This window comes from Syngnathus acus, chromosome 14 (genome assembly GCF_901709675.1).
Source record: "Syngnathus acus chromosome 14, fSynAcu1.2, whole genome shotgun sequence".
Classification (NCBI taxonomy): Eukaryota; Metazoa; Chordata; class Actinopteri; order Syngnathiformes; family Syngnathidae; genus Syngnathus; species Syngnathus acus.
This window is the reverse complement of record NC_051099.1, coordinates 3935371-3947579: the sequence shown is the minus strand read 5'-3', so window position 1 is coordinate 3947579 and position 12209 is coordinate 3935371. Positions and strand designations below refer to the sequence as shown.

Genomic DNA, 12209 nt, shown 5'->3' with positions numbered 1-12209 from the left:
TGTTGAAATGCCAAAGCTGACCCGATGCCCGTGTAAGTGACATGATCACGTCTAAAGCGGAGCGTGTGCAATTGTCGACTAGTTTTGATCCAACCAGCCTTCCGTCCGCCGCCGTGGGCGTAAGCCTGAAGCAAGATGGCGGCGCGAGTCCTTCACACGGCACCGAAGTGGCTAACGAGTATCAAACTATCACACCAAAGTCTCGCCACATGCGGGAAGTTTCGTGTTTCCGTCAGGTGAGTCTTCATCGACCCCAACTTGGGCGAGGCCTTCACACAAAGTCAATTTAGAGTTTAGTCCGCTCCGGCGCCGCATCAATGTCAAGCTCCAGCGACGTCCTCGGTGGCTAAGCTAAGGCTAACCTCGGTGGCTAAAGCTAACATAACGTGTGACGTCGTTCCTTAGCCGAGAAGAAGCCTTGTTCCTAGAAGAGATGTCGATCCCGTCTCACTCAATGGCGACTTGTGTTTCTCCATGAAATGTTTCCACTTGCTTCGAGCACGAGTAGCAGAAAAGTTGGCGTGATTGGCAATGTGTATTTAAAGTCACAATATTGACTTGTCAACATTCTTGTGACTTGGTGCAGTGCACGGCTTGCCCCTTCAGTAGTCACGTGATAAAGCAGTTTTGCTTAACTTCTGTGACCGCTGTACTTTTTTTGTTTTGTTTTAACATACTTTTATTGTTGACTGACTGTGTCATGATTGTGTTGTGTGTTCCAGGAGCTTGTCGGGGCTGCAGGACAGTTGGTTTAAGTCTCTGTTTGTGAGAAAGGTGGACCCGCGCAAGGACGCCCATTCGCACCTGCTGGCTAAGAAGGAAGACAACAACTTGTACAAGATCCAGTGTGAGTGGCGCACTGTGCGTAATCTTCGCTTTCCTCGGACGCTCTCCATCCAAACTGTTTTGCGTCCTCACTTTTGCAGTTCACAACGTCAAGCCCGAATGCCTGGACGACTACAACCAATTATGGTAATGTGCTTTTGTATGCTTGTCACTGGCTCACAAGTCAATCTTCTGCGTGTGGTTTTAGTGAGGGCGTGTTGCCTTCCATCCACGGCGATCCTGAATACCCCTGCGAGCTTGTCGGAACATGGAACACATGGTACGGAGAACAGGACCAGGCAGGTCAGACGCCAACTCTTTTGTTACACACACACTGGCTTGTTTGGTTTTGGGCACGCTGTGGACATAGTTTTTGTTTCTGGAGATTGCAATGTCCTGTAAGAATTTGTACGACCAGATTCAGTTGATTTTCTTCTCGGACAATGTAGAGGTTCTCATCCTCAAAAGGATATTGCATACACATGCAGGTTTTCAAGATGGGAGCCATATTTGTGAAATCACGTTTCTGCTGAGCGCAAGCTTGAAATATGATAATTGCGCTGAACTCAAAGGAACTGGCTCGATGACAAATTAAAGTTCGGCAACAAGTGAGCACTTAATCCAAGATAAGGCCTCAACCTGTTTTGGGCCCCACCCAGTTGAAGCTTACTCGAAAACTAAACACAAAAAAAGATCGTTGCACAACAAGCAAAGTGGCCTGTGAGCTTAATGCTAACACAATAAGGATAGAGGAAACGGAATTTCGGTTTCTTTGTGTGTCTTGACATATGAAGGATTGACAATAAAGCTGACTTTGACTTTTGAACATACCATTGACATGCTAACGGTTAGCATCAATAGCAACGGATCTTTGAATTCCAGTGATGAATTTTGTTCGTTGATGTTGCAGTGCACCTGTGGCGATATCGAGGAGGTTATCCGGCCCTCACCGAAGTCATGAGCAAACTCAGGCAGAACAAGGTAAGGGTGCCACCTGTTGACCGCTGACAAAATTACACTTGCTCCTTCCGTCATCGCTTGACATTGTGGACCTTGATAATTCCTGATGATGATGTCACGCATCATGCCAGATGTTTGCAGAGTACCGGCAGGAGCGCGGGAAGATGTTGCTGTCCCGCAGGAATCAGTTGCTGCTGGAGTTCAGCTTCTGGAATGAGCCAGTCCCCCGCGACGGGCCCAACATCTACGAACTGCGATCGTATCAGCTCAGGGTAATGGCTTCCTGCACGCTCGCTCGCTTCTGCCACCCATCACTTGACGCGCTGCCCTCTGTTTGTTTGCATTGCAGCCCGGCACCATGATCGAGTGGGGCAACTATTGGTGAGTCCGTCCCGCGACAATATTTCATCCACTTTTTATTGTACGGTGGAGTTGTGATGTTTGCTGTGTCCGTCCACCATTCCGTCTGTCCGTAACAAATGTTTTGTGATTCATTCCTTGATGGCTGGCGTTCCGCTCATGTTCCGTTCCCCCTGTGCAGGGCGCGCGCCATCGATATCCGCCAGCAGAACCAGGAAGCCGTGGGAGGATTTTTCTCTCAGATCGGAGATTTGTACCAAGTTCACCACTTGTGGGGTGAGTGCCTTGCAAGGTTGCATCAGGTGTTCATTGGATTGCCTCTTCATTTTGTGATCATCTTCCAGCCTACAAAGATCTGCAGTCCAGAGAAAACATTCGAAATGCAGCCTGGCAGCGAGAAGGCTGGGACGAGGTCGTCTACTACACAGGTGAGGCGACTCGCTCCGCAGATTTGCTTCTTATTTGGACGCCATGGCTCAGTGGGAGAGTGGTCAGGATTTTGTTGTGATGGTTTGGTTTCTTCCTGCAGTGCCGCTTATTCAGCACATGGAATCTCGAGTCATGATTCCCTTGAAGAGTTCGCCTTTAAAGTGAGCCTTGCAACCCCGTGCGGTGGAGGCGACGGTGCCAGGAGGGTGTCCCGGTTGGCTTTGCTTGGAGCGTGAGCTTCTGACGTGTGAGCATCTTAAACATCTTTACCACCATGGTCTTCTCCTCTGAGGAAGACTTAAGATGACTTCCCAAGAAATGATTACTGATGAACTTGATTGATTTTTGAAATGAATCCACAAAAACAGAAGGATAATTAAACTCTGGTTTCCCTGGCGATGCTTGTAGTTTCTCTATTAAACACGTTGAAGCTTCCCTAAATGTAGAATCCGTTGAGGATTTGATCAGGTTTGTTTGTCTTTTGAGCTGAGTTTATTGATTTTGTTGAGCTGCTAATGGGGTGGTGATGGGGCTGCTGCTGGCACTTAATGGGTGGAAGAAGATGGGACTGTGCTAACTTGTATGACCATCCCTGCTTGAATGATTTAGTTGTACAGAATGAAATTAAACTTCAACTGAATTCACCTCTCGTATTATTTCACAGCACACACAATGCTTGCTTTACAACATGCATGTATTTATCTGTACATTTTAATTGATTTGAACATATTGCAGTTTATAAAGTTGACAAAAATGTATTTCCAATCATTTATTCCCCGCAGAATTAGTGTTATTTGCCTGGTTGTAAGAGAACCAAAGAAAACAAAATATGATGTATGATATGACTCTCGAACGTCCGAGTTTCGTCGTGTTCCATGAACACATCAGGGGGAGCACGTGTTGGCCTTCTGGAAGCCTCTTTCTTTTCTTAACTTCCGGTTGGCGTGTCCCGCTTAACGGCACCTCGCTCGCTTTCTTTCCTTCTCCGCCACGTTGGTTCGCTGTCGCCATGTCCGCCGTGAAAGCTCTGAACCCCAAGGCGGAGGTGGCCCGCGCCCAGGCCGCGCTGGCGGTCAACATCAGCGCGGCTCGGGGGCTACAGGACGTCCTCAGGAGCAACTTGGGACCCAAAGGCACCATGAAGATGTCGGTACCGGGCGCAAGCCACGAGCCGTTCTTTGCTCCTGCTCAATGCTAGGTTAGGCTAGGCTAAGCTAAGTTGCTAAGTAGCTCTCGTATTGGACCCCACATTCTTAACGAATGTTAATCGTGCAATCTCACCTGGAAGTAGGAACTGCATTTCCGTTTAGTTTTTTTCTCTTTTGCGTAAAGTTATCGGAAGTTGGTGATTTTTTTTTTTAGCATAGCCTACGCTAAGAAATGCTAACCCTGTGTCGACGCACGTTGCCTCCCTGCCCCGTCATGATCATGCTAAACATGCTAAACTTAGCATCAGCTTCATCGTCTCTTGCAAAAGATGCTACGATTTCCCAACCATCAATGATTTGAATGTTTTCATGCAATGTTTGAATTGTTTCGGCTTTTCGATGGGGTCTTTGATAGGTTACAATAAAGCTTTTTTGTTGTGCGTGTACAGGTTGGTTTCTGGATCAGGAGACATCAAGCTGACCAAAGACGGAAACGTCCTCTTACATGAGATGGTAATTGACCACTTTGGACTCGCATTTGACTGCTCCCCCTCCCCCTACTGCCTTTTTTGTTTAACTTGCATTGTTTTTATTTGAATCCTTATTCAATTCACACCTTTGTTTTGGATCGTTTGTTTTTCTCAGCAAATTCAGCACCCGACAGCGTCTCTCATTGCCAAGGTTGCCACAGCCCAGGATGACATCACGGGAGACGGGACCACCTCCAACGTCCTCATTATCGGCGAGCTGCTCAAGCAGGCCGACCTCTACGTTTCGGAGGTACCTATTCAAACACCACAGGCGTCCGATTTTGTTTGTTTACGTATTTGGGCTGACGTACCTTCACGCGCCCCTCAATCAGGGTCTTCACCCGAGGATCGTTGCCGAGGGCTTCGATGCAGCCAAGGAGAAGGCTCTGGCCGTGCTGGAGCAGGTGAAGGTGACGCGGCAGATGGACAGAGAGACCCTCATAGCTGTGGCTCGGACCTCCCTCAGGACCAAAGTCCACGCCGAGCTGGCTGACCTCCTCACTGAGGTTACGCTCACCAACTCCTTTTACAAGCATATGCAAATGCAATCACTTGTCGTTGGCGATATATCCCGTTATCCTCTGCAATAGTTTTCCTTCCCCCACCTGTGTCCTCGGATGTCATCTGAGGTGTGTGAATTGTAAATGTGACGCAGGCGGTGGTGGATGCCGTGCTGACCATCGCCAAGCCCAACGAGCCCATCGACTTGTACATGGTGGAGATCATGGAGATGAAACACAAGACGGACTGCGACACACAGTGAGTGAGCTCCTTCCTTTCTTCTCAACCAGGAGGCGGGACAGCGGAGGGGCTAGCGCACCTCTCAAACCTAGGCGCCGTTTTCCAAGTGAGACCTGACGCTGTCGTTTGCATGTCCACAGGCTAATCCGAGGGCTGGTTCTGGACCACGGCGCCAGGCACCCTGACATGAAGAAGCGTGTGGAGAACGCCTTTGTGCTGACGTGCAACGTGTCGCTGGAGTACGAGAAGACCGAGGTCAACTCGGGCTTTTTCTACAAGAGCGCCGGAGAGCGTGAGAAGTTTGTGGAGGCCGAGAGGAAGTTCATCATCGATCGCGTGCGCAAAATCATCGAGCTGAAGAAGCGCGTGTGTCCCGATGGCGATGCGGGCTTCGTCGTCATCAACCAGAAGGTAAACCCCGCCGCTAAAAGCATCCCCGTAGACGGCATGGCGAACACCCGAGAAGCGCCGACCCCGTGGCGCTTTCCGGTCACATGACTGTGCTAGAGAAAGTGTGACGTGTACCTCTGCATGCGGGGGCCCCCTGTCCCCCTGACATGTATTCATCACGGCACCACAATGGCCACCGCCTCTCGTGCGCCACCATAATGCTCTCTTTCTGCGCTTCAGGGCATCGACCCATACTCGCTGGACGCCCTCGCCAAGGAAGGCATCGTCGCCCTGCGCAGAGCCAAAAGGAGGAACATGGAAAGGTCAAAGTTCAATAGAGTCCACACAGTCTCGTGTACGAGTGTCCACAAAAAGATGTCGCGTGCTGACGCGTTGATGTTTTTCTGGAACGGCAGGCTGACGCTGGCGTGCGGCGGCATCGCCATGAACTCTGTGGACGACCTGACACCCGAATGTTTGGGCCGCGCCGGGCTTGTGTACGAGCACACGCTGGTGAGTGACGTCGATGTGAACTCGCAAAGAAGCTTGTTGAACTAAATCTAGCAGTTTTCTACAAAAACGTTTGTCGCGGACAAGAGCAGCCGACAGTCCCCCTAACGGCCATTTGGCTTTTGGTGTTTGCAGGGTGAGGAGAAGTTCACCTTTGTGGAGAAGTGCAGCAACCCACGCTCGGTCACGCTGTTGATCAAAGGGCCCAACAAGCACACGCTCACGCAAATCAAAGACGCCGTCAGGGACGGCCTGCGCGCCGTCAAGAACGCCCTGGAGGATGGTGAGAGTGCAGTTTAGCCCATGAAGCCAGATGAGAAAGATGTGATGGTGAAAGGAACTTTTATTTTTGGTTGCTGTCAGGTTGCGTGGTGGCAGGCGCGGGTGCGTTGGAGGTGGCCCTGGCGGACGCGCTGATCAAGCACAAGGCCTCCGTCAAGGGACGAGCTCAACTGGGCGTGCAGGCCTTCGCCGACGCCCTCCTCATCATTCCCAAGGTCCGCGTCACCACCGCTGCATCGTCCCTTTTCTTTGACTCGTCCTCATCTGTTCCTGAAATAACCCGATGCCCCCCCCACCCCCGACAGGTTCTGGCCCACAACTCTGGGTACGACCCTCAGGAAACTCTCCTGAAGCTGCAGACTGAGTATAAGGAGTCCGGACAGCTGGTGGGCGTCGACCTCAGCACAGGTGACAACACGACACTCCTATAAAGAAAACAAGAAAAACAATTAAGAGGGGCCAAGTGTGTTGTGAACATCTCTGAGGTGCTTGACAAAATGCCACAAGGAACAAAAATCGAAAGCAGTTCTACAGAACTTTTTTTTTTTTTTTTCCATACACCAGAACACATCCGCATGTGTAAGGTGTGTCAGTGGGCTTTTGTTGTTACCATGACAACCAGTAGGTGCTATCTTTGGCCATCATCTCATGTTGGCAGTGTTTGCAAAACAGCCCAGAGGCCGAGACATGGAAAGATTTTGTGTCCACAATGTGAAAAGCGAGCGTGTGTGTTTTTCAGGGGAGCCGATGGTGGCGGGCGAGGCGGGCGTTTGGGACAACTACAGTGTCAAGAAGCAACTTCTTCACTCTTGGTGAGCAAACCGTCCACGTCCGTGACATCGTCCACATCTTGGTTCTTGCTCTTAACAGTTTTTCCATTTGTGTGTGTGTGTAGCACGGTGATCGCCAGCAACATCCTGTTGGTGGATGAGATCATGCGTGCCGGAATGTCTTCCCTCAAAGGTTAAAGGTCAAGTGTTGTCCAGCTCAACAAGCACTCAACTTTCACCAAACTGTTTTTTTCTTATTCAACTATGACCTTTGGATTAGTTTATTTATCACGTTTCGTTTCAATGGCAACTTAAAAAAAGCACTGATTACCGCTTCTACGTCTGCACATTAAACTTGTTGAGCATCATTGACTTGACTGATTTTATTTTGATTCTTGGACTTCATTTTAACGTGCACAAAAGATAACAGGACAGCATTTGGGCTGCATACTCAAGAGGAAAGCACCGCAAATTGAATCAAAATGTGAATGGGAATCCCTCCAAAAAATACATTGAAGCCAATAAAAGTTCAAATTCAATTATCCATCAAAAAATGCAGCAAATCAATAGCAAAGAAACTTTCAAGCTGTTAATTTCCAGCATTAACGTCTGAGTATCACCTAGCATGAACTAAATAGGCCCGAGGCAAGGAAGGTAACAAAGTAGCCTTCAGGTAAGGATGCAAAAAAAGCATCTCTGAGGAAAGGATGAAAGATAAAAAAAAAGACTTTTGGGGATGCCGAAGTGACCATGACAACCAGCAGGCGAGCTCGTTGGGCGTGCCGACGTGATTAATGACGTCACGGCGACGTACTGAAAAGCTCGTGCGGCGGCGTTGTTCGTGCACGGCCGTGCTGGCAGTGTGCGTGAGTGGGACGCTCGTGTTTGTGTGTGCGTGGGTGGGCGCCCACGCGCAGAGGATGCTGAACATGTGGAAGGTTCGAGAGCTCGTAGACAAAGCGTAAGTAGCGGGCCGCGAATAAGCCAGGTGCAACTAAGCTATGCTAAAGCCGGTTAGCGGCTGTGACGTCACGGCCGCCCAGAGACTCAGCTGTTAGCCGCTGCTAGCTGGCCAGCTAGCCACCTGCCATCCTATTGTAGCCCACTTGTCAATAATGAAACCTTTTACTTCGACTATTACTACTCTTACTCGGGAATGAGCTCAGCTCGTTTGAAGCGATTGTAAATGAGATTCAGGTTGAGGCTGGCGGCAGGCCACCATACAGTAGCTTGACCGCGGCCGCTATCTGCTGCAGGAGCATCACGCCCTTTTCTGGGCCGCAAGCTTACGTCTCCTCCAAACGTGCAAACGAGAAGCAATATCTCTAGCGTCACACAAAAACAATAACAAACAATGTGTGTGTGTTTGTGCACATCACCAGTACTAACGTGGTGATGAACTATTCCGACATCGAGTCCAAAGTGAGAGAGGCCACCAATGATGACCCCTGGGGGCCGTCTGGCCAGCTAATGGGAGAAATCGCCAAGTATGTACAACACATGCACTTACTTAGACACATGCACACATTTATTTATCATGTTGGTGTACGCTTGCGTGTGAGCAGGTCCACCTTCATGTACGAGCAGTTCCCCGAGGTGATGAACATGCTGTGGACCAGGATGCTGAAAGACAACAAGAAGAACTGGAGACGCGTGTACAAGGTGAGCGCTGTGCAGTTTAGTTTGTGAGAAAAGTTGCCTGGATTAACAGCTGACACCACATATCTAGCGCCAAACTCTTTAAATAGCAATTCATGCGCCTCCTATCCTAAATTTCAAAGGCAGAAATTCCGTGGCGGCAGAATTCCGAGAAATTGCACAACCTGTATTTCCCAATCCAAGTCCAAAGTGTTCAGTCAGTATCATGCCCACATGGTTGCATAGTTGTTGTGGCGCCATTTCTACCCAATTTGCACAGTCTGGTGAAGTTGTGGCGTGACGTGGCAGGCGCTGCTGCTGCTGGCCTACCTGATCAGGAACGGATCGGAACGAGTGGTGACCAGCGCGCGAGAGCACATCTACGACCTGAGATCTCTGGAGAACTACCGCTTCACGGGTCAGCGCCCGGCCGGCCCTTCTGCCTCCGCCATTGTTGTTTTCCCTCTTTTGAAATGCGTGCTTGGCTTGGACAGATGAGAACGGCAAAGACCAGGGCATCAACGTGCGTCAGAAGGTGAAGGAGACGGTGGAATTTGTCCAAGATGACGAGCGGCTCCGAGAGGAGCGCAAGAAAGCTAAGCAGAACAAGGACAAATACATTGGGGTCTCCTCAGACAGCGTGGGAGGGGGAAGCACCAAGAACTGTGAGTGGTCCCGTACCCTCAGCCCACATCCGTCCCGAACCGCAACGGTTCTGTGTTTGTGTGCAGCTTGTGAGCTGGAGCGGAGCAAATGGGAGGAGGACTGGGACAAGAGCCGGGCGGCGTTCCCCTTCAGCGAGAAGCTAGGCGAGATCGGCGAGAAGATCGGCAGCACCATCGACGATACCATCAGCAAGTTCCGCAAGAAGGAGCGAGACGACTCCCCGGACAGGAACAGGTAGTAGCTGAATCGATATTGAGAACTGAAAATGGAAAATTGAAAATAATTGTTGCTCTTCCTGCCGTCACGGTAGCGACAACGAGGGGGAGAGGACATCCAGGAACGGTCGTCTGGAAGCTCGCGAGTTCAAAGACGAGGAGGATGGCGTCCCCGCCAAGAGCGTCCACGTAACTCAGGCGACCACCGCTGCTACACGCAAACGCGGCGGGACCCCCGCCAACAAGACTTTGGACCTCGGCGCCGCCGCCCACTACACCGGAGACAAGAGTCCCGATGACGATCAGGTCACTTCAATATTATTTTGGAGATTTGGACATGCTTCAAGTTGATTCAGGGAATGACTTTTGTGAATGCCATTTATTGGACAGTTTTTTTAAAGGTCCATTCTATACTGTCTCACTAGGCATCCGGGAGGCGGCCCTGTGGTGGGGGTCTGGCTGACCTGCTGCTTGTCGACTCTTCGACCCATCAGAGCTCTGCTGCAGGTATGGCTTGGTGTGTGTGCGTGTGTGTGTGTGTGTCTGTCACTGTCTATGTGTGTGTCTGTTCAGGGGGCTTCTCCAGCGACCTCATCTGCGACTTCGCTGACTTCTCGTCGCCAGTGGCGTCAGTCAGTCTGCCCTCCTCCACCGGTAATTTAGTTTTTATAAAAGTTTGGTCGTTGATCCAAGGCACCACCTGCTGGCAGAATTGGATATGTAATATGTGTCTGTCATGTGACCAGTCGCGGCACCGGCTAACGGGACCGCAGAATTCGGAGACTGGAGCACCTTTGCCGACCTCCCAACGACGATGTCGTCAAGCTCCGCCTCTCAGCCGATCGTCGACTTGTTTGGCGCCCCTCCGCCTCCGAACCCCGCCTCTGTCCCGCCTTCCGCCGAGCTATTTGACTTGATGGGCGGGGTCAGCCAGCCGACGGCACTGAGCTCATCTCAGAGTTTGACCTTCCCATCCGTCGCGGCAAACGTCCCAGCGTCTCGCTCCCAGCAGGTCTGAAGGACTCTTCCATCTTGTGCTTTCACACGTTGCTTTCCCCTCTCGATTACGTATGAATTGTTTGGTTTGGGTATGTGATGTCAGAGTCTGGGAACTTTGATGTCTCGGCAGCCCGCCGGATTCAAGCAGATGGTCGGAGGGCAGGGTTCTTTAGGCTCCACCTGGTCCGACCCGTCTGTCGACATCGGCCTGGACTTCCTGTCAGCTGGCCTCAATCCCGTCAAGTCGCCGACCACCCTCACCAACACCATGCGGCAGCTGCAGCAACAAGGTAGCTTGGCCCGACTCTTCACTATTTGCTTTCTTTGCAATTTGTGGGTGCAGTTCACCTGGCGGCCACTGAGGTCAAAATATTTGGGAGTTTTTGGGAGGCTAGCTGAGGGTGTTGACTGCTGCGGGACACTTTTTGCAGGCGTGCCTCCCATCCACGCGCTGGCCAGCAACTTGGGAGGCCTGGACCTCAAGCGAGGCTCGGCGCCTCTCATTGGACCTCAGGCCAATCCCAGCATGCCACCTTCGACGACAATGGGCGTTGCCGCTCCCGTCAGGATGGGGACCCCGGGGCTCGGCGCGGGGCGGCAAAGCCAGATGCCTTTTCTAACTTGAGCAACTTTGCAAATTGGATGTGTGCGCCTGTTGAGGTGAGGACGGGCGTGTGAGATAATGGGATGTGCTCACGAGCGCGGAAGTGCCGCGGCCGCAAGCCCCCCCCCCCCCCCGTGTAGCCCTTTGCCATGTATGCCACTCTCAACAAGTTTGCTATATTGGTCTTTGGGGTGACCTTTCAGGATGAACCTAAAATGCACTTTAACCTTTCCACTCAACTCAATGGGCCATTTTGAGTGTCCAACTGTCCATCGCTTCAGGACTTTTTATGCAGCAATCCATCTCAAGACAAGAAAAAACAAAACTCTACTTGAGGGAACTTGGTGAAGCACATTTGGATCCTCGCTAGCTGGTAGTGTTGTCGGTCATCCCACCCCCAAGCCGTTTGGCGCAAACTTTTTGTGAGTGGCCCCAAACCTCCTCAGGGCAAACGTCCCTCTGACAACAACGCCATCTTCAACTTGAATTTGGCCTTATAAATACATTTCCCTGACTTGTCTCTTTCACCACCTTCTCCTTCCAACCGGCACAAGTTTCAAGAAACAACGTGGTGGGGCCCGAGGTATTCACTGGAGCCACCGTCTTCGAGCCATGGACTTGCAAAAATACGAGGGACAAACTCAACATTGGTGGGGGTGGGTGGGGCTCTTTTGTTTGACGTGCAGGCACACAGCTAAGCAGAGACTTTTGCGTGCTTCAAATGACCAAATCTTTATTTTGTTACTCTCAGAATGACAATTCCGTAGATGTACGTTTAATGTTTGCGTTACTTGTCTTCATAAAGGACATTGTTGATGTTTGTGTTCCTTTTTCAGTACAAGTCAGTTTCTTGCAATTGTGTACGTGCTTTCTTCGACATTCAATTAAATTGCAGCAACCTCAGTGAATCATCCTGATATTTTATTACTTGAATGCGAGTAGCAAGTAACCAAGTAGCTTACAAATGCATCTGTATGTACTTTCGGTTTTTCAGGTATTGCTTCTCGAGTATCAACTTTTAATTTTTGTTTGTGTACTTTTGCCCACTGCGGTAAATAATGACACATTATGTGATTTTATTTATTTTATTTTATTTTATTTTTATTTTTTTATTCCACGAACGCTCGCAAACACGAGCGACA

At 50.4% G+C, this 12209-nt stretch overlaps 3 protein-coding genes across 7 annotated transcripts; all 3 read left to right on the top strand.

Moving 5' to 3' along the window:
- Positions 1-79: 79 nt before the first annotated feature.
- On the top strand, positions 80-3218 carry LOC119133804 (protein NipSnap homolog 2-like). The gene is made up of 10 exons (XM_037269962.1): positions 80-236; positions 723-847; positions 927-972; positions 1034-1128; positions 1736-1806; positions 1917-2057; positions 2135-2166; positions 2327-2421; positions 2490-2573; positions 2675-3218. The coding sequence occupies exons 1-10, from the start codon at positions 136-138 to the stop codon at positions 2737-2739; spliced, it is 855 nt and encodes a 284-aa protein (XP_037125857.1). The 5' UTR covers positions 80-135; the 3' UTR covers positions 2740-3218.
- Positions 3219-3499: 281 nt separating this feature from the next.
- cct6a (chaperonin containing TCP1, subunit 6A (zeta 1)) lies at positions 3500-7317 on the top strand. Its single transcript, XM_037269951.1, has 13 exons — positions 3500-3720; positions 4172-4235; positions 4368-4502; positions 4585-4758; positions 4908-5011; positions 5134-5404; positions 5624-5706; positions 5800-5896; positions 6029-6176; positions 6257-6390; positions 6481-6583; positions 6915-6987; positions 7071-7317. The coding sequence occupies exons 1-13, from the start codon at positions 3584-3586 to the stop codon at positions 7141-7143; spliced, it is 1596 nt and encodes a 531-aa protein (XP_037125846.1). The 5' UTR covers positions 3500-3583; the 3' UTR covers positions 7144-7317.
- Positions 7318-7740: 423 nt separating this feature from the next.
- LOC119133815 (clathrin interactor 1-like) lies at positions 7741-11975 on the top strand. Of its 5 annotated transcripts, none has more exons than XM_037269975.1 (12): positions 7741-7906; positions 8328-8432; positions 8511-8607; positions 8893-9001; positions 9078-9483; positions 9560-9770; positions 9890-9971; positions 10038-10118; positions 10211-10476; positions 10567-10753; positions 10895-11123; positions 11622-11975. In XM_037269975.1, the coding sequence occupies exons 1-11, from the start codon at positions 7866-7868 to the stop codon at positions 11086-11088; spliced, it is 1779 nt and encodes a 592-aa protein (XP_037125870.1). In that variant the 5' UTR covers positions 7741-7865; the 3' UTR covers positions 11089-11123; positions 11622-11975. The 5 variants fall into 5 exon arrangements, with proteins under 5 accessions (XP_037125870.1, XP_037125872.1, XP_037125871.1 ...); XM_037269978.1 differs by having other exon boundaries at positions 7742-7906; positions 9078-9248; positions 9315-9483; positions 10895-11975; XM_037269977.1 differs by having other exon boundaries at positions 10594-10753; positions 10895-11975.
- The last annotated feature ends 234 nt before the right edge of the window (positions 11976-12209 follow it).

Coding starts and splice junctions, on each gene's coding strand:
- LOC119133804 (XM_037269962.1), top strand. CDS start 136: ATGGCGGCGCGAGTCCTTCACACGGCACCGAAGTGGCTAACGAGTATC. Junction 973..1,033: donor GACGACTACAACCAATTATG/GTAATGTGCTTT, acceptor GTGTGGTTTTAG/TGAGGGCGTGTTGCCTTCCA. Junction 2,574..2,674: donor CGAGGTCGTCTACTACACAG/GTGAGGCGACTC, acceptor TTCTTCCTGCAG/TGCCGCTTATTCAGCACATG.
- LOC119133815 (XM_037269975.1), top strand. CDS start 7,866: ATGCTGAACATGTGGAAGGTTCGAGAGCTCGTAGACAAAGC. Junction 9,972..10,037: donor CCATCAGAGCTCTGCTGCAG/GTATGGCTTGGT, acceptor GTGTCTGTTCAG/GGGGCTTCTCCAGCGACCTC. Junction 10,119..10,210: donor CAGTCTGCCCTCCTCCACCG/GTAATTTAGTTT, acceptor TCATGTGACCAG/TCGCGGCACCGGCTAACGGG.
- cct6a (XM_037269951.1), top strand. CDS start 3,584: ATGTCCGCCGTGAAAGCTCTGAACCCCAAGGCGGAGGTGGCCCGCGCC. Junction 4,503..4,584: donor CCGACCTCTACGTTTCGGAG/GTACCTATTCAA, acceptor CCCCTCAATCAG/GGTCTTCACCCGAGGATCGT. Junction 4,759..4,907: donor TGGCTGACCTCCTCACTGAG/GTTACGCTCACC, acceptor AATGTGACGCAG/GCGGTGGTGGATGCCGTGCT.